Source organism: Sardina pilchardus, chromosome 14 (assembly GCF_963854185.1).
Source record: "Sardina pilchardus chromosome 14, fSarPil1.1, whole genome shotgun sequence".
NCBI lineage: Eukaryota > Metazoa > Chordata > Actinopteri > Clupeiformes > Clupeidae > Sardina > Sardina pilchardus.
The window spans coordinates 20,842,992-20,862,151 of NC_085007.1; the positions used below are offsets into that span (position 1 = coordinate 20,842,992).

At 48.9% G+C, this 19,160-nt stretch overlaps 1 protein-coding gene across 4 annotated transcripts in view; it reads left to right on the forward strand.

The window, feature by feature from the left end:
- sfswap (splicing factor SWAP) overlaps positions 1–19,160 on the forward strand; it is an 87,519-nt gene that overhangs the window by 43,639 nt on the left and 24,720 nt on the right. For all 4 annotated transcript variants that reach the window (XM_062553738.1, XM_062553741.1, XM_062553739.1 and 1 more), the window contains exon 13: positions 3,203–3,387. In XM_062553738.1, coding sequence (XP_062409722.1) covers positions 3,203–3,387 — 185 coding nt within the window. The remainder of the gene's footprint in view (positions 1–3,202; positions 3,388–19,160) is intronic.

Genomic DNA, 19,160 nt, shown 5'->3' on the forward strand with positions numbered 1-19,160 from the left:
TTGAAGTCAAGAGTGACCAGTACCGCCTCCCTTTCTCCAAACAAGCCGCAGACTGCCTGGCCCTTGCCTAAGGACGACTGAGCTTGTGTATTCATTATGGCGTTGTACGCATATGTATAGAGGTATTTCAAGGCAAGTTAATGTTCCACATTATTGTTGCAAGGTCAAACATACCCTGTGTGTGTGTGTGTGTGTGTGTGTGTGTGTGTGTAACTACTGTTTCTACTGCCATCGTACATCACTTAGACGGTGGAGTTAATGTTTTGGTCATTTACTACTACAATGTGCAATACTGCATTTGATGTGCTTTTTACAAGCCCATTGGCAGCGCCACTACCATTAAGGTTTAAAGCAAGGAGAAAGTCAAACAACGCACGCACACACATGGGTGAAAAAAAAGAAAAAATACTGCATCATAAAAGCTCCAAACATCAGTTGGGCTTTATCAGTGAGTAAGAAAAATTGCACCTAGAATGTTTTTTTGCCCTTTTAAAGGCAGTTTTGTGCGTGCGTGCGTGCGTGCGTGCGTGCGTGCGTGCGTGCGTGCGTGCGTGCGTGCGTGGCCGTGACGAGAGGAGCTCCTCCAACAGAGAGCCCTGCTGCTGAGGAATGCCTGGAGGCGGAGGCCCAAGGTCCCCCCGGGGTCTCGCTTGAATGCCGACTACGGAAGAGATGATGATCATCGGCGTAATTCCGCCGCCGACCCGCGGTGGGAGCGGCGCTTCAGAATGACGCCGACGACGACCGCGTCGGCGGCAGCGGCGAAGGCTCGGCCGCTCCGACTCGTGAAAGGAGATTAGCACAATGGCTGGCTAATTTGCCGCGCCGCCACCGCGGCGCTCCCTCCACAGGAAGAGGAAGAGGAGCAGGAGGAGGAGGAGGAGGTGGGAAGGGGTGCACGTGGAGAGGAGTCGAGCGTCAGGCAGCCCTTTCCTGGAGGATGAATGGGGCTTAATTAGGAGGCCCTGGGATCGCTGCCGCCCGGGCTGCTCGCGTGGGCGTGCCACGGTTCACTCGCGCGCCTTCACGGAGAAAAAAACTAACGCTCGTGGAGCAAGGTCAGCAGTGTGAGGTTTCTATCCCCCGGCACGCTTTTTTTTTTCACTCGTAAAGTTCATGAAGTGGTTTTTAAGTGACTTAAAAAAAAGCAGGCCTGTGTCTGTAAACCACCTCATTAACACCAAAAGAGAGTAGGGAACAAATAAGGAATGAAACACTCTTTCTTTGCCCTGTTGTTTCTGTTGCGCACACACACACACACACACACACACACACACACACACACGTGCGCGCACACACGCACACACACGCGCACACACACACACACACACACACCAATATATACACACACAGTCAGAGAGGGAGTTAGTCCGAGCTAGTTTGTTTGTTGTTGTGGCCGCAAGTGGTCATCTCAGAAGCAGACATGCTGGTCAGACCGTACTAATCAAGTGTCAGCCCAAATCAGAGAGGAGTGGAGCGGCCCAGTCCCCACACCCCTTCCACTGCTTTGGCCTCATATTGGGTTTCTTTTTTCACCCCGTTCCTCTTATTTTCTTTGTCTTATTCTTGCTGTTTTTTGCCATTGTGCTGAGCCTTTTTCTGAACACACACACACACACACACACTCCCTCCATCTCAAACACACACACACCCACACACACTCGCGCACACACACATTCACACCTACACACACTCACACATACACACCACCCAGCTCAATTTTCAGTTCCATTCAGCAATGCTTTATCTCTGTGGCTGTCAGAAAAACAATATTGACTTTCTTTGCCCGTATCTCACTCACTCACTCACTCACACACACAGACTCTCTCCTCCTCTGCGTCTCTTCCTCCTCCTCCTCCTCCTCCTCCTCCTCCTCCTCCTCCTCCTCCTCTCATTTGAGCGGTAGTGGGGCTGCAGTCTCTGTCTCTGTTGTTTTCGCTCCCTGCTCCCATTGAAGCCTGGTACAGGCAGGCCTATATTTAGTATTCAAAGTCAGGATGACGGCGACAGTATTCCTCTCTCTTGGTCTTGCGTAACTTGAAGACCTGTTTTTTTTTCTTCTTTTGCACACCGTAATTTTCACCCTCCATCTTCTGTTCTCTCTCTCTTTCTTTCTCCTTCTCTTTGTCTTTCTCTTTCTCTTTCTCTCTCTGGCTGTCGCTCCCTTGTCTTTGCTGTTTTCCCTCTGTCAGAAGTGCCTGCTGTAGGAGTCACAATCTCTGCTCCTCTGTCACAAGCACTTCTAGCTTCTCTCTGCCGTCGTTGGCCCTCTCTCCAATGCTCACTCTCTTGTGCACTGCCTCTGCCTCTCCTCTGTCTGTCTGTCTGTCCGTGGGCTCTGCTCAACCGATCTCTCCTCGGTCCTCGATCCTCGGTCCTCCGGCTCTTTCCCATTGATCTATAAAGAATGATGAGGGCAGCAACAATGGGATAGTCTGTCCAGTGTTCTTCAAAGACCAGTGGGAACGAGTCGGAGAAGAGAGGGTTGAGAAGAGTCCAGTGTGTCTGTGACTCTCTCTCTCTCTCTCCCTCTTGCGCCATTTCTAGCGTACACACGCTCCCCCCCCCCCCGTACCGGGCGGCTAAATTGAGTCTGTACCCCTCTCAAGGCCGCCTCTATTCTGACACCGCGTAGCACCACCGCCGCTCCGGCTTAATTGAACAGAGATGTGTTTCTCCGAGACTGAATGCTCCAGTGTCACAATGGCCCTTGGTCGTGTGTCTGCTCCCCTCCAGAGCGAGCACACTTCTCACAGAGAGGCGCTCTTATCTCCCCAAAAGATCCCCCTGCTGCGCCTACCATGGGGCTTCATTGGACTGCTCGTTATGAATGCGCTGCTATAAGTAGGCCTTAATGCTACACTGCACTCTAAAATCTGTGAAAGTGTGTGTGAGAGAGAGAGGGGGGGGGTGAAATCACCTTGTTTGAGTGATTTCAGAAGAGTAATGTACCAGCCAGGGATCTTTAGATGTGTATGTGTGTGAGAGAGAAAGAGATGTCTTTCAGTTCTTTTTCAGTTCAGCTCCAGTTTTGTTGGTCTGTGCCACAGTGTCTGTCTCTGATTCTGTGTGTGTATGGGTTTGTGTGTGACATGTCTTAATTCTAATGCCTCTGTTGATGTGTATATTAGGTGTAGACTCTTGTGTGTCTGATCCCTTCTCTCTGTGTGTGTGTGTGTGTGTGTGTGTGTGTGTTCCACAGCCAAGCAGAAGCTGGAGGCGCGGCTGGCAGCGGCGGCGCGGGAGAAGCTGGCTCAGGCCTCCAAGGAGTCCAAGGAGAAGCAGCTGCAGGCGGAGCGCAAGAGGAAAGCCGCTCTCTTCCTGCAGACGCTCCGCGGCCCCGACACAGAAGCCAAGCGGCCCGAGGAGACAGCCGCACCCCCAGAGGTGTGTTCCCGGGTGTCTGGCTGACTAGTATGTGTGTGTGTGTGTGTGTGTGTTCGTCTGTGCCTGTGTCTGTCAGTTTTGTGTGTGTGTGTGTCTGTGACTAGTGTGTTGGTGTGTGTGTGTGTGAGTGCATGTGCAACTTTTTTGTTGGTCTACTACAGTATGTTTCAGTTGGATTTGTGCGTGCACGTGTGCACATACATGCCACTGTGAGTTTGTGTGTGTGAGTCATTTGTCCGTTCAAGGATTGTATGCCTAAGTGGTTTTGAATATGTGCTCATGTCTGAGTGAGTGTGTGTGTGGACGTGCATTTTCTCAGTACACACACACACACCTACAGACTCCCGAATGCCTCATAGCCCTTCTCAAGCATTAAGTCAAGTGTTGATTTCCGTTTTAGAGAACTGTTCGGCAGTCTGTTGAGTTTGTCTAATGCGGTGGAACCCTTTCCAGTGTCCCTGAAGTGCCAACCTGGCCCATGTGGCTCTGAGGCTTAACACAGAACAATATTATCTCCCAGACACACACACACACACACACACACACACACACACACACACACACACACACACACACACACACACACACACACACACACACACACACTGATTGCCAAAGCACTGACTCACTTTTATCAGTTTAATTGCCTGAAAGGTGATCTTCCATAACAGCAGGGCTTGTTTGCCAGACACAACCTTTTAGCGGCGACATAATGGATCATTAATTGAAGTGTGATTTTTCTCAACGCAGAGATTTTCTCTGCTGTTTCTATGCCAAGATGGGGGCCCGGGTTCTTTTTTTTTTTTTTTTTTAAATGAAGTTACATTATTGATTTCACAGAGAATAGAGAGTGCCGGGTTCCTGCAAGCACATCAACAGGGATAACTGTCTGTCAGAATCGCTTTATGTCTTGGTGGTGCTCTTGTCAATTTTAGTTTTTATAATGGATCTCCGTTGATTTTAATGTATGGTTTATTAATAGTGAGTTCTTTTTATTGTGTGTGTGTGGGGGTATTAGAAGAGTTTGAGCGCATTCTTTCCTCGTGTGGGTTTCTGCTGTATTGATGCACATCAGTGTTTTTTTCCTCTCTGTACGTGTGTGTGTGTGTGTGTGTGTGTGTGTGTGTGTGTGTGTGTGTGTGTACACGTGTTTATCTCTGTATCTGTGTGTGTATGTGTGCGCGCGCACGTGTGCCTCAAAGGAGCAGAGGCAGACAGTGTGTCTCGGAGGAGATGATGTTAGCAGCTATCTGTCTGGCTTAGTTCGCATGGGCCATTGTCTTCCTTCTGGACCAGGGAGACATGCAAAGCTTAATTGGTGGAACTGACTGTAATAAGGGCTCCAAGGCTGTGTGTGTGTGTGTGGGAATATGTATGCATCAATCTCACACGACTGTATCTGGGGGCTCGAAACTCTGAAGACGTGCACCCACACCCGCTGGAGCCAGTGGATGGGAGCAATGAAATGAGCTTTGAAATGAGACCTTGCATCTTGGTTTTTTTTCCAGCCTAGCATGTCCTAAGAGAAATGCCCCTGCTCTGATTCATGCATATTTTTTGGAGAGATTGTGTGTGGTTTACACACACACACACACACACACACACACACACACACACACACACACACACACACACACACACACACACACACACACACACACAGTCCCACACACACATACACAGTACAGCTCGTGTTCCAGGCATTCACAGGATGTTCTCCCAGGGACATCCATGTGAATCAAATCACCGTCTTGTTGTGGCCAGCAGTCCCTGTGTTCCTTAGCTGACTGTGAGAGCGGGGAGTAGAAGCAGTACAGGGCATTCATCACAGCATCCCCTCTGTCTCTCTCTCTCTCTCTCTCTCCCTCTCCCTCTCCCTCTCCCTCTCCCTCTCCCTCTCCCTCTCCCTCTCCCTCTCTCTCACACACACTCACACATATATATACACATCTCTCTCGCTCTCTCTCTCACTCTCTTAAACTTTCTCTCTTTCTCTCTCTTTCTCTCTCTTTCTCTTTCTCTTTCTCTTTCTCTTTCTCTTTCTCTTTCTCTTTCTCTTTCTCTTCTCTCTCTCTCTCTCTCTCTCTCTCTCTCTCTCTCTCTCTCTCTCTCTCTCTCTCTCTCGGCGGGCTCTTAGCGGTGTAGGCGCCTTAGCCCTGCTCCACATTAATGAGGTCAATGGAGTGTGAAATCAGGAGGAGCAGCAGCAGGCCCCCACCGGGCCCCGTTCCCTCGCTAGCACATGTAGCCGGCCCCGGCCCGACTCCGCGCCATGCCTGGGCCGGACCACGGGCCTCAGCCCCATGTGTTATAGCATTAATATTAATAGAGACCCATGCCACAGCCCCAGTTTAATGCAAGGACCCAGCCAACGTTAATATGATGTCGTTGAAAGAAGTTCAAGAAAACTGCACTGGTCGGGAAAAGTTGAAGCCAAAATGAGCTGATGTCATTGCGAGGTGGTGGTGGTGGTGTGTCGTGAGGTCACGGCACGGTCTTTCTCGCTCTCTCTCACACTAGAGTGAAGAACTGAAATCATCAGAAAGTGCATTGCGACCCTGCTCTTTCTTTGCATGGTACAGTGGTGTGAGCCTTGGAAGATGAACACAGTCCGAGATCACCAGAAGCGGCCTATTCTGAGGTGCTGGCTCCTGGTCTCTGTGAGGAAGGACTGCCTGGTCCTCCCATTCATCAGACCCTCATTGGGCCCCAGGTGGCCTGCCAGTCGTGCTGCTTCACAGGGCTGAGCTCCTGAAGGGAAGCCCAGTCCCTCTCAAGGCAGAGCGTCTGGCAGGTCCCTTTGCCACGGCTGTACTTCATTATGCACTTCTCCCTCCCCCTGCCACCAGTCATTAGGAGGGCCCAGCCGCTCTCCATTGATCCATCACTGCAAGTCTTTGTCGCTCTCGGCCATGCGCAACCTTCACATCTTCCGCGTGGTCACGTTTTCCAAGAGGAGACTCTCCCAAGATCGCTGCCTCTGCCCCCAGCCTCCCCCCGTCCCCCGTCCCCCCTTCCCCCCCTCCCTCAATCCCACACCCCACACACACACAGCTTTCCTGTTTTAATCCTCCTTTTACCCTCTGAGTCAGCAACATTAGTGTACAGAAAAACACTAATGATTTGGGGAGGTTGGGAGAGGTGTTTCATTATTAATATTCCAGTGCAATAATTGAGGTTGCCAGCGAAGGGAGCCTGCTGAGGGGAGAGGGGAGGCTTGACGCTTTGTTTGGTCTCGTTTTTTTTTTCTTTTTCGGAGGAAAAAAGGAGACAACTCCTGGCACCTCTGCTTCCTCACGCTCGGTGGAACACTCAGGGGGACACTTAGTCATGCCGGTCAGCCTGACCGAAAAAAAAAAACGGACGAGAAACGGACTGAATAGGAATGCTTGAGAATGAAAGATTAGGGTTAAGCTCGGGGGTTAAACTGTTCAGATGCGGGGAAAATGACAGAACGATTCCACGGGAGAAGAAGGGAATAATGGCATGGCGCTTGGCCCTTAGCTTGGCTTCTCCCTCATGCTCCCACCTATGGGCTTTCGCCAGTTGAAAGGAACCCCAGCTAAGAGAAGCTGTATGAAAACAAGAATGAAAGAGGGTCATGCTGACCCAGTCAGAAGCCCAGAGCCCTCCCGCTGATGTGGTCGGCTCAGCACTGGTCATCTTCAGAGGCGTCGCCCCCGCAATAAAAACAGATGCTGGCCTTTAGATCGCGCCGCTCATCTGTCGGCAAATAGAATGCCATTTACTTCACACGCTGCGCCGGCTCGGTGCAGGCGCCACAGCCTGTGATCTTCCAACAATCGATTTAATACCTGCGGACGGGACGTTTTACTGGCCGTTTTACAGCGCCGGGGAACAGGCCGTAAACCTGGCATCGCTTTGCAAGTGAAGCGTGCTGGGAATGGCACCTATATGCCTCTTTTTGAGGACCTCGGCATGGATAACTCCGCGGTGCACTCTCCAGCGGCCCTGCCTCCTCTAATGGCTTTTCTCTCCCTCTCTGTTTGTTTTTCACTGTTTGTCTCTTTTTTTTCCGCCTGTTCCTTCTTCGTGGCGTTATTCTTCCTCTCTTGCCTTATGTGCTCAGGCCTTGTTTTCTTTGTGTCTTCCTCCCCCCTCTTACCACCCTTTTAAGGTTCCGTTGAATTGTCCTTGTGGATTTAATGTCAATTCAGAACAGAGGCCAGAACATTGTCCTCCCGTCTCCAAGAGCGAGAGTAGGAGAAGCATGAAAGACAAGAACCACTTGCAAGTAAAAAAATAAAAAAGGCCAGCGTTTCGCTCTCCAGGTCCCAACGTCCTTCAAGAGGATAATGCATCCATGACCGGCAGGGGAAGCCTTTTAAGTGGAAATAAACCTCCCCCCCGCGCACGCTCGGGAGTCCTTTGATCTTCTCCCGCGCCACGGCACAGGTTAAACGCCGCCTGGCAGATCCCCTGGCGTGGCAGCCGGAGTGACGTGTGCGGCCCGGGCAGATGGATAGTCCTCTGGCAAGCAGGCTGGTGTGCCACGCTGCTAGGCCTGTCACCACCGTTTCACCGCGACCGCCTCCGAGGAGTGACTGCGCCACGGAGATACGGCGAAGGATTCCGGAACATTGTTGTCTTGGAGATGTGGTGTGTGTGGGTGGGGAGGGGGGATACTTAAGCCATCTCTAGTAGCCACCAGCACCTTTTTGGAGGTGGATTTGCCCTGTGTTGCTGGATGAACTGGAGGACGAGGGCCATATTGTTTTTGGCCGTATCCGAAAAGAATTGTCTGAAATGATCAATTAGTGCTTCATTTGAGCTCCTTTAGTTCGGTTGGCCTTTTGTTCGGCGTGTCTTGACACAGTAATGTGATTTTTCAGGGTGCCGTGTGATGAATAGGAGCCCTGTGATATATGGCCATTAGAGGAGAGCGCTTCTCCGAGGCTAGTCCGGGAAATCCTCCATTGTCCGAGGCTGAATGGGGCTTCTGCAGCAGAGGGGTGCTCTCTGCACTGTCATCTCCTTTATTGTAGCTCCGCGGTGCTGGCTGCCCTCCGTTAGGTACAGTGTGTGTGTGTGTGTGTGTGTTTGAATGTGTGTGTGTGTGTGTGTTTGTTTGAATGTGTTTGATCGAGTGGCCTTGGGTTGTTCTTTTGTTGCCCCAGCCCTGTTCATTTGAGAGGGACAATCTCCAGTCATCATGGCGTGATGTGTACTCTACTGGCAAAAAAAGAGAGGAGCTGCTTTTGTTTGCAGTCCTCATTAGATTTTTTTTTTTTTTTTTTTTTTGCAGTTGATGTGATAATGTGGTTTTGTTTTTTAGGTTTATTTTTTTCCGACAGTGAGTTTCTGTATATAGGCAACACCCCCTGGATGAGATGAGTAAATCGCCATCTGGCATGTTCCATGAGTGACTGTGAAATTGCGTTTGTGAAACAAACGAAAACTGGGCAAAGTAGAAAAAAAAATAGTGCATGAGTCATTTTTGTTAAGGACAAGAAGCACTGTCCTCCGGGAGATAAGTTGGCACGCATACAGGAAACCTCTGCGTATAAAGTTGTCCCAGGAACTCCCCTGAACTGAGAGGGAAGAGCACAGAAACGACAACCCAAAGCCCCTGTGAGTCATCAGCCTGATTTGCCAGAAAAGCACAGAGGACGTCCTGGAGCCTAAAGGGGTCTTTGCGTGGAGCGAGAGAGAGAGAGAGAGAGAGAGAGAACGAGCAAGAGAGTGTGAGGGAGAGCGAGAGAGGAAAAAAAACTGGCAACCGCAGAAGCCATGAGGTTGCTTAACCTTGGAAGTTGTGTTGAGGTCAGAGAAGTTGCCAGCCTCTGCTCTCTATGCTGCCACTGTCCTCTCCTCAATGGCACGCCACCTTTATCTCACCTGTCAGGCCTTCCACTAGAGCACAGCTACAGGAAGCTACAAGTTTGAGTGTTCTCTGTGGACATTTTTCATGGTTCCCTCGTTTTTTTGTTTTTTTTTCTCTCTCTTCAGTGGTATGGTATCCACTTCCATCCCAGTGCTCAGAACAAGTCACGAAGCATTGTTCTACTACCTCAAGAGGTTTTGTTTTCGGGCTGGCCATGTTTCAACTCAATATTTCATGTTTATAGTGCTCCTTTACAAGGCTAATGGCGCAAGGCACTTTCCTAAAACTGTTGCCTAAATCCTCAGGAGCAAGCATATGGCAACAATTAGCCCCTTTCCACTGTCAGATCAAATCATTCTGAAGTAGGTGAGTCGAGTGGCAAACTGGCATTTCTTTAGTCTAGTTTGTCGGAGAGAAATTCCCAACCATACCCCAGTTGGGTTTTCTCAACATTGTTCGACAACTGTGTATTTTGCCTTTTTTTCTCAGCTTTCACCAACTGTTTCAAGTTTTTGTCAAACACTGTAGCCGCTTTACTGAACATCTGCGGGGCGTATAGCGGGGCACACATGTGGCTTTGTTGTGAAGTTGTTCATGCCTTGCTCATACTGGTAGCATCTTTTAATCAATCATGAGAGATGGTTGGAGGGCCACAGCGTCGCTTGGATGTACACAGACATCTGCATATCAACAAGTCTCTTTGTCTGGTCCTGAGCAGCATGTGGCCACAGCATGTGTTTTATTTTTTTTGCCTTTTTATCTATTTTTTTCTTCTTTTTTTTTTTAAGCGATGACGAATGTCAGTATTTTCTGGCAGGCTGTAGTCTGTGATGTTGACTCGTCTCAGAAGGGATCTATAAATGGTATGTAATGCCTTTTCTCTCTCCACACCCCCTGTGGTGTCCACCGAAAGTTTCCGCCGGCACGTGGATGTGCCATCAATTCGCCGGCTGTTCATGTAAGAGCTTCACATGCTGTGTGTGTGTGTGTGTGTGTGTGTGTGTGTGTGTGTGTGTAGGATAGGTAGGATTATTTTGCATGTTATCTATATGGTGATGGACCTCACACACCTGAGTGTCATTCGGGCCTATACTAGTACATCAGTAAGCCTCTGTGGAATTCAGTCGGAGCAACAATTCGGTTCTTAAGTCTGACGTCACGGGCCCAACAGATTTTTTTCGGGAAAAGGCGTTTACTAGTGCAGCCATCCACATCATCACCTCCGTTTTAGCGATTGTAAAACAAAATGGCTAAACTTTAACAGCGTAATTACCGTAGCTGTGCAGCCAGATGATACATTCAAGGGTAACATCCAGGCTTCCACGAAAAATATGATTTGATTAGGTTGCGGTAACAAGTCAGTAGTAAGATGACAATTTTCTTAAAGGCTGCTCAGAATAGCGGAATGAAATAGTTTATTTTACTCTCTATGGAGAAAAGCAAGAGAGTCTGAAAGCTGTTGGACCCGGAAAGAGATTTATTATCCCATCATTACGTCATCACTTAATAACCGAATAGCGGCTCGTCCACCCTCCTTGTGATTATGCTGGCCTTAAACACAGCACGCTGACGTCACTGACCACTTCCAATCAGAAGAGCTTCTCCATGGACATTTTTGTCCCAGAATAGGTCTACTCCAAAAGCATCCCAGTGGCTAATTCATTTTTAAAAACGAGCATGTTGTTTTGTTTTGTCCTTTGTTGTCGGCTTACTCGCGTGTTTGAAATGTGTGCGTGATTGATGGACATTGTGGGCGCCACCCACGCCTGAACGTTTTCCATTTCATCGTCCATTTCAACACTGCTATTCAGTGCAGACTGTCGATCCAGCACCACCTCCGCTTTGTCTGTTCTCCGGCTGTTTCTGCTCTATCTGTAAGGCATAATCTTCATGTTAGATGAAAGAATGAATGAATGAATGTATGTATGAATAATGTGACAGTTTGTTAGATGGTTACACAATAAGTTTATCAAAAGCCTGAAATTGAGAACTCTTTGGCAGGTATGAATCTAGCCATGAGCAGTTGTGGTTGTGGCACATTTTGCCATCAATGCAATCCATCTCTTATTGAGGGTTGAAAAAAAGTGTAATTGCGAATGACCCTTGAATATCCACCAATCATGGTTAATATGACACACAAGTGGGTTGACAATAGGGGGAAAACAAGAGTGCGTCGAGAGGCTTTTTTCCTCAGCCACCCAAGTGGGCCCTGATTTGGTGCTCTGTGTTTTGTAATTGCGTCCTCAGATTTGTTTTATATTGATTCTGGACAAAACCGCTCACTCATTGTGATTCCAGTGGTCACATTTTCCAAGGCTGAACAGGATGAAATACTTGTTGCTTTTCCTCTCCCTCTCCCTCTCTCTCCCCATCTCTTTCTCTCCCTGTCCCTCCTCATCTCTCCCTCTCTCCCTCTCCCTCTCCCTCTCTCTCCATCTCTTTCTCTCCCTCTCCCTCCTCATCTCTCCCTCTCTCCCTCTCCCTCTCTCCCTCTCTCTCCATCTCTTTCTCTCCCTCTCCCTCCTCATCTCTCCCTCTCTCCCTCTCCCTCGCTCACACTCTCTCTCCATCTCTTTCTCTCCCTCTCTCTCCTCATCTCTCCCTCTCCCCCTCTCCACTCTCCCCTCTGCCCATCCTCGCCCATCTCTAGTACATTCCCTTCATCTCTCCCCACTCATCTTTTCTGGAGACCCAGCTAATGTGCTCCCGAGGCAGCAGCTTTACGGTGGCGTTAATCTGCAGAGGGCCACCAGGACGTTATATTCCTCCTGCCATCCGTTGTCTCTCCTCGGGGACGGGCCAATCCCTCCAGGGCCCATAGTCCTGTCATCGCTGACTGACAGACAGACAGACAGACGGACAGACGCGGTCGGATCTCATTGGACTGACATGCTTGGGTAGTTTTTAAGATTTTTGGAAGCCCATGGAAATTTCCACTGAGCTGTGTGACTACAGGTGCTAGCTAGGCAGAGGGGATATGTGCAGCATGCTGTAGAAAGGTCTGTTAAACGGCACTTTTCAAGCAATTAAGCCGTATCAGTGTGATCAGGCAGGTAATGGATATTTGGGATTCTAAATACTTTGATGATCGCTTAGTGAGATACTGAGTGAGGTGCCAAGCTGAGATTGAGATCCAAGTGTTCTCGCCCTAGCAGTGTGAGTGTGTGTATGTGTATCTGGTCTTCCTCAGTACCCTGTGTGTGTGTGTGTGTGTGTGTGTGTGTGTGTGTGTGCGTGTGTGTGTGTGTGTCTTCTACGTAACATAATCCTCAGCTAAAACCCCAGATCCCGCCACAAGCTTAGCACGGATTGAACAGCTTACAATTAAAACAGCAGACCCACTGCCTGCCCTTCCACCTACGCATGCGTAAACACTCCCTCCCTCACACTTGCACACACATGCCACACACACACACACGCGCACACAGACAAATATACACAAATATGCCACCCCTGTAATGGTCCATTGACGTATCGAACTGCTAAAAACCTCCCTGAAAAGACTGTTTGTATCAAAGTCTGGTTTGAAGAAAACATAGGCTACAGTGCTGTGGCAGAGTCATTGAAAGTGCTTCTTCTTTCTTTTGTGCCCTTCCCTTCTTTTTATCATTCTGTTTTTTCTTTTCTTCAGCCTTTTTCTTTATGACTTTCTGCTCTTACTCTTTCCATTTCCAAATCCCTCTCTGTTTGTCACCCATGTGTTTTATTGTGGAGGATCTATAGGATTTTCTCATTTTCATATGGCATGTGTGTATAATGGAAAAGAGGCCAAGCCCAAAGCTGTGTGTTTGTGTGTGTGTGTGTGTGTGTGTGTGTGGAGGGGAGAGAGGGGGGCTTCAATGGGAATCCCAGTCTGTGACTGTTTTCTGTTAACACTCCTCTGTTCCCCGTTTCATATGTTTTTTACATGAGCAGACGTTTCTTTTTTATCAGCCAACAAAATGGGGGCAGAAACTCGCAAATAGCTTGAAATCAATACACCCCGAGGAAGTGGGGGATACTATGGCATGTTCCCCACGTTCCGTGACATTTGTGCCAGCTCTCCTGTGTGTGTGTGCGTGGAGGTTCCACCCTCGGCTCCGTGAAAAGGAACATACGGTACGGCAAAGTTAGACTCTGAACTGTGAAACCGGCCCTGATAGCCTGACCTAAATGGAATAAATTGGAGTCGGAAAAGATTTGAATTTCAACAAAGCTTTTTGTTTTCACAGACAAGAAGGAAAAGGGGGGGGGGGGGGGGGGTATTTGCCACAAAATAGGGGGGTGTGTACTGTAGGTCGATGGGCTGTATATCTGCCATCTGTTCAAAGGAATGACCGTGTGTTTAAGTGTAGATTGTCCTAGCTTTTCGATTGACTTGTTTTTCTATAAACATACTCGTGGTCTGTTTTGTGCATGTGTGTGCATATTTATGAGGACCATTCTGGTGTGTGTGTGTGTATGTGAGAGTTGTGTATGAGCTGGTGCGTATGTGTAGGTCTGCGTGTGCGTGTGTGTGTGTGCGTCTGTGTGTCGTCAGACATGAGACCATTTTCAAAACAAACAAAGTCTTTGAAAGGCAAGCACAGTCTCCAGGGAGTTGCCATTCAAACACCTACCAGCTATAGCGGCGGAGTCGGACCCGCAGAGATTACACCCCGTGTGTGTGTTTTGTACACTCTGTGTGATGTATAGCTTTTCCACTCTCTGCGGGCTGCCGGCTTCTGAAAGTTTGATTTTTTTTTTCATGTCAATATGGGCTGTCCCGGCGGTGTCTGCGTCTTCCTTCGCTGGTCAAGAGGGTGTGAATTACACATTAGCCACAAGCTGCTCGGCCAGTCTGTTGAGTCACATGCAATTTGTCCTTTGAGGAAACAAACAATGTATTATCGGTAAAGAGATTATTTCTCACCTTGAATTTACTCAGTCTAATTAGCTCCCTTGTGTGTGTTTGTGTGTGTGTGTGTGTGGGGGGGGGGGGGGGGGGGGGGTTGTCTCTGTGTGTGTGTGTGTGTGTGTGTGTGTGTGTGTTAGTGAAACCTGGCCCTGCTTGGGTCATTGGCTCTATTGAAGTGTGGTAAATTGGTCTGCGCCAGGCTGTAAGTGCGGTTTTAACTGCTGTCGCCATGAGCACAGACTCCTCTCGTTCCCCTCTGTGTGTAGATTCCAAAGCTTTGAGACAGCTCATCTAACGCGCTCCCTCTCCAACTCTTTTGATATGTAATAAATAGGATAGGTCATTATTTTGTTATATGTAATTATTACGTACAGCCTATTATGGCAGAAGCTATGGGAATTTCTCAAAGAGGTCCATAATGTCCATGTGTTATTTGCTCATGGTAATGTAAGCACGGTCTGTCTCTTTCTTTCAGTCTCTCTCTCACACATACAGGGCTGCATCCACTCAGTTCTCTCAGCCTCTTGGACTGTAGTGTTCAGTTTGTTTAACATTTATTTGTTTCTTTCTCTGGTTCATTCTCTCTGGTTCATTCTCTCTCTCTGTCTTTCTCTTCTCTCTCTCATTTTCTTTCTTTCTTTCTTTCTTTCTTTCTTTCTTTCTTTCTTTCTGTCTTTCTTTCTGTCTTTCTTTCTTTCTTTCTTTGTCTCATGGGCATTGTGCCCAAGCTGGCATAAGAGATGATCTGGGCACACATGGCATGAGCTTGGGTACCATCAAGGGATGTCCTGAAGCATATGTCTGTCAGTCTCTCTCTCTCACACACACACACTACCTCTCTCTCCCCCCCTCTCATTATTTCAGCTCTCAGTCCTGGTCCCTCTCATTATTTCACCTCTCAGTCTATCACCTGAGCTCGTCTGAAGTCGGCTTGGCTGTAGAAATCGCTCTGTTGCGCCACTGCAATAGTTCCTGCTCTGATCTGATGTGTTGTGAAATTCTTCCTGCTCTCTCCTCCTCCTCCTCCCTCCTTAATGCCCTCCTCGCATACATGAGTTCTGAACGTGGTGCTGCAGTGCACAGTCACACACACCTACACACACACACACACACAATGTGTGTGTGTGTGTGTGTGTATGTGTGTGAGACAGAGATGTGCAGCTCTGTAACCTAAGGTGCACTGGTATGCCTCTGCAGTCTAAGAGCCTGAGGTGTGTGCACGTTATTGTTTGATGTGCGTGCGTCCGTACTCGTGTGTGTGTGTGTGTGTGAGAGAGAGAGAGAGAGAGAGAGAGAGAGAGAGTGTGTGTGTGTGTGTGTGTGTGTGTGTGTTTGTGTGTGTGTGTGTGTGTGTGTGTGTGTGTGTGTGTGAAGATATTGAGATGGAGAGGAGCACCCATGGGCCCCTGAGCCCCCACCGCTCGTGTGATGTGTGCTTAGCGTTGTGATTGATTGGGCTCCTTTGTCTGTCCGGCGACACACTTGGTTCTGAGGCCATTGCTCCTGCCAGAGACCTCACTCCCTCCATGGCCCTCAGACGCCGTGCAAAACAACCTCCTCCCCCGGCATTGTAAACCCCAATCATTACCCTTTATTATGTCTGTCTGTCTTTTCTCTCTCTCTCTTTTCTCATATCTCTCTCTCTCTTCTCTCATTTCTCTCATATCTCTCTCTCACTCTCTCTCTCTCTCTCTCTCTCTCTCTCTCTCTCTCTCTCTCTCTCTCTCTCTCTCTCTCTGTCTCTCTCTCTCTCTCTCTCTCTCTCTCTCGCACACACGCACATACTCAAAGCTCTAGAGTGCGAGCAATTTGGTCACACATGATGCAACCAAAACGTTTAAGTACGCGACTAAATATTTCCCTGGATCGCAGCTAACGTCATAAAGGTGAGCGCCCAGACTGTCCTTGCATCTGCTGTCTCTCCACAAACTATTAGTGAGACATGGCTGCTAGTGTAAGGGATGCACAGTAACAAATAATAGTAAGCGAATGTTAAGCTGATTTGCTGACTCACTTAGTTGTTGCTCTGACAATAGCTGACAAAAGGCATTGAATGTGTATGGAGAGCGATAAAAAGGCGACCTTGAAATTGTGGCATTAAGGGCGGCACAATGGAAACATTTGGGTGCACCTACATTTTGTGCTGGTACACCTAAATTAAAATGTTAGGCGCACTAGTGCAACCAATGCAATAAGTTAGTCTGGAGCCCTGGAAATGAATCCATGTGATACTACTTTGGCAAACATTATATAACGCATTATATAATACATTGATCTCTATGCCTCTATGTGTTCTGAGTTTTTCCATATAGAACTAAAGTAAATGCCCCTATTGTTCATGTTCACACATACATATCACTCACACACACACTCTTACACACAAGTGCACACACACACGCACAAAGAAACGGCTAATGACTTGACTGGTCTATATAATTTCGTGTAATTGCTCTTTAAAACTCTTTGAATGGAAAATTGCTCTCCAGTATGTACACATGCACACACATACAGACGCACACACACACACACATACACACACACCCACATATACACACACGCACACACGCACACACACACACACACTTTTTTCCCCACTCTCCTCCTTAATTGGCTTTCCAGCTAAATTTTGATTATGGCTTTCATGATTACCCCGCAGTTAAATAATCAATGTCTCGCCAAACGCAGATCTATTGCCACGTTGCTTGGCGGGCTGCGAAAGATTGCGGAATTCCAAAGAGGCCTCCTGGTGCTGTGATTGGCTCATCAGGAGCCCTAGAAAGAGGTAATCATTGACAATTTTGTTCTTAGAAGTGTGTGATTACCGCGCTACTTTTGATACGGCGCACTAAAAAGGTGAGGTAAATGGGTTCGGATCTAATCCATGGTGCTCGAGATGCGCTTGATCCACTCCCCTCCACGCGTCCGGCATCCTCCCTCTCACCAGCCTGTGACTGACGTCATTCTCCTCTCGCTCTCGCTCTCTGACACACTCTCTGTCTCTCTCTCTCTGTCTCTCTCTCTCTCTCTCTCTCTCTCTCTCGCTCTCTAAACCCGTTTCCTCTCTGAGTCCCTCGTTTGCCCTCCTCCCACGCTCTATCGCTTATCCTTTATTCCCTCGCTCTCGGCTCAGTCGCCCACTCCCCCCCCTACCCCCCGTCCACCCACCCACTGTGACGTCCGCCGTCCCGTGGTCACTCTGGCCGCCGCCTCGCCATATGTGCTCGCCATAGGCCGCGTGTTGCCGGCCAGCACTGCCCCCTGCCCCTCTCTGCCCCTGCTCACCCAGCGCCTCTCCGATCCTCTCATCAGGACCGCGCGCTGACCCCAATCAACGGGGACTAAACAGCACATGTGTGCGCCAACCAGCGGAGCGGAGAGCGCACAGATTAAAGGCGCCCTCGCCGCCACACGTACAGGTCACAGATGCCGCCGCCGCGCCGGAGACCGTCGTGCGGTCAGCATCTGTCTCCCGATTTGTACCGAACGCGGCCGCTAGGCCAGCACTTCACTTGACCGTCTTTGAATGAGCCCATCCTCAACACGACGAGACCAGTTTGGCCTGATCATGGCTCTCCAAAACTCATTTTAAACTTTTAAAATGATCTGGAGGAGTTTGCCCCCCCTTCCCTCCCTCCCTCCCTCCCAACCACAGGCCTGATCAGAGTTCAGGCTTGAGCTCGGCCATGTACGATGTCAAGAAAGGCCATTTCTCTATATGTGACCATTCAAAGCGAAATCAGTCGTTTTGCGCACAACGTTATTTTGAGAAAATCAACAATAACAAACTTCCGGGTTAAAATGTTGAATTTCACGTTTTCGCATAATTCGACTGTATACAGTCTACAGTTTCATATCGTGAACGCATTTCACGGAAAAACATACGTTTTGACTGTTAAACCCGGCGAAGATTCAACACATTTGCTGTCATTCCCATTGTGCGCGCGCTGCTTAAAAAGGTGATTTCTCCTCTTCTGGCATATCGTGACAGGAGAACCATGTCAACTTTGGATGCGGTTATCTTAGCGATAGTTTGTGTAATACCCTCGATATACATATCGTTGGAAAGCTTAGTTTATGGCCGTTCACGTGAGCACAATAACTTCATTTAATACATTTTACCGAAACGACTGGTTCCGCTTTACAGGGTCACATATTGTCTTTGAATGCATTTGATCATTTCAGGCACAGATCATTTCCTGTCTATCTAGCCCTGCAACCAGCAGGTGCTCGTGCTGCCAGACACGCCATCAGACAGACTCTAGGGCTACTTTGTCTACCATGTCCAGCCAAGCCAGCGCCACCTGTTCTCTGGTCTTCCTGGCCATCACCACTTCCTGTTTTGTTTTTAATTAATGCCCCCTCGATATTCGGCAACCCCAACAAGTCGTCTGCACAAGCGCAGTCCTGTGTGTGCTGTGCCTTTGTAGGAGCCCAAGACTGCCTGTCATAGACACCGCATGGGAAGGCTCGTCACGGTCGACTGTTCCCCCCCCACGCGTATGGAGTTTCTCCCGCTCTGTTTCGCGGAAAAGCAGTTGGACAGCTTTGCAAAAGAAATCTCACCATCGGTATTGTTTGTGTGCGAGTGGTGTGTCTGTGTTTATCTGCGAGCGTTTATGTGACAGCAGCTATGATGAGGATAAAGTGTTTGCTGCATACAACATGAAGGCTGTTGCTGGTGCTCGAGGCAGGCACGCTCATAGAGAGCTGTTTTGAGTCTGTCCGGGTGCCTTAAATTGGATGGTACATGCCTATACAGATACACACACTCACACACACACACACACGCGGCAGTTTCATTGTCATTGATCTTGGCTATCCTGCAGCACATCTCCTGCAGACGCGTGGGACTCCGGGAGCGTTCCCACCACCGCCGCATTGTTCTGCCCCTCCAATCAGCAGCCAGACTGCCGGTCGCCGCTCCTCCGTGACTCCGAGGAGGCCACAGGCCTTTTCATGTGGCGCGGCCCCGCCGCTAACGCAAGGCAGATAATGTAGCTCTTGTGGTGGCCTTGACGTAGATGCCAGTCTCTTGAGCACACACACACACAC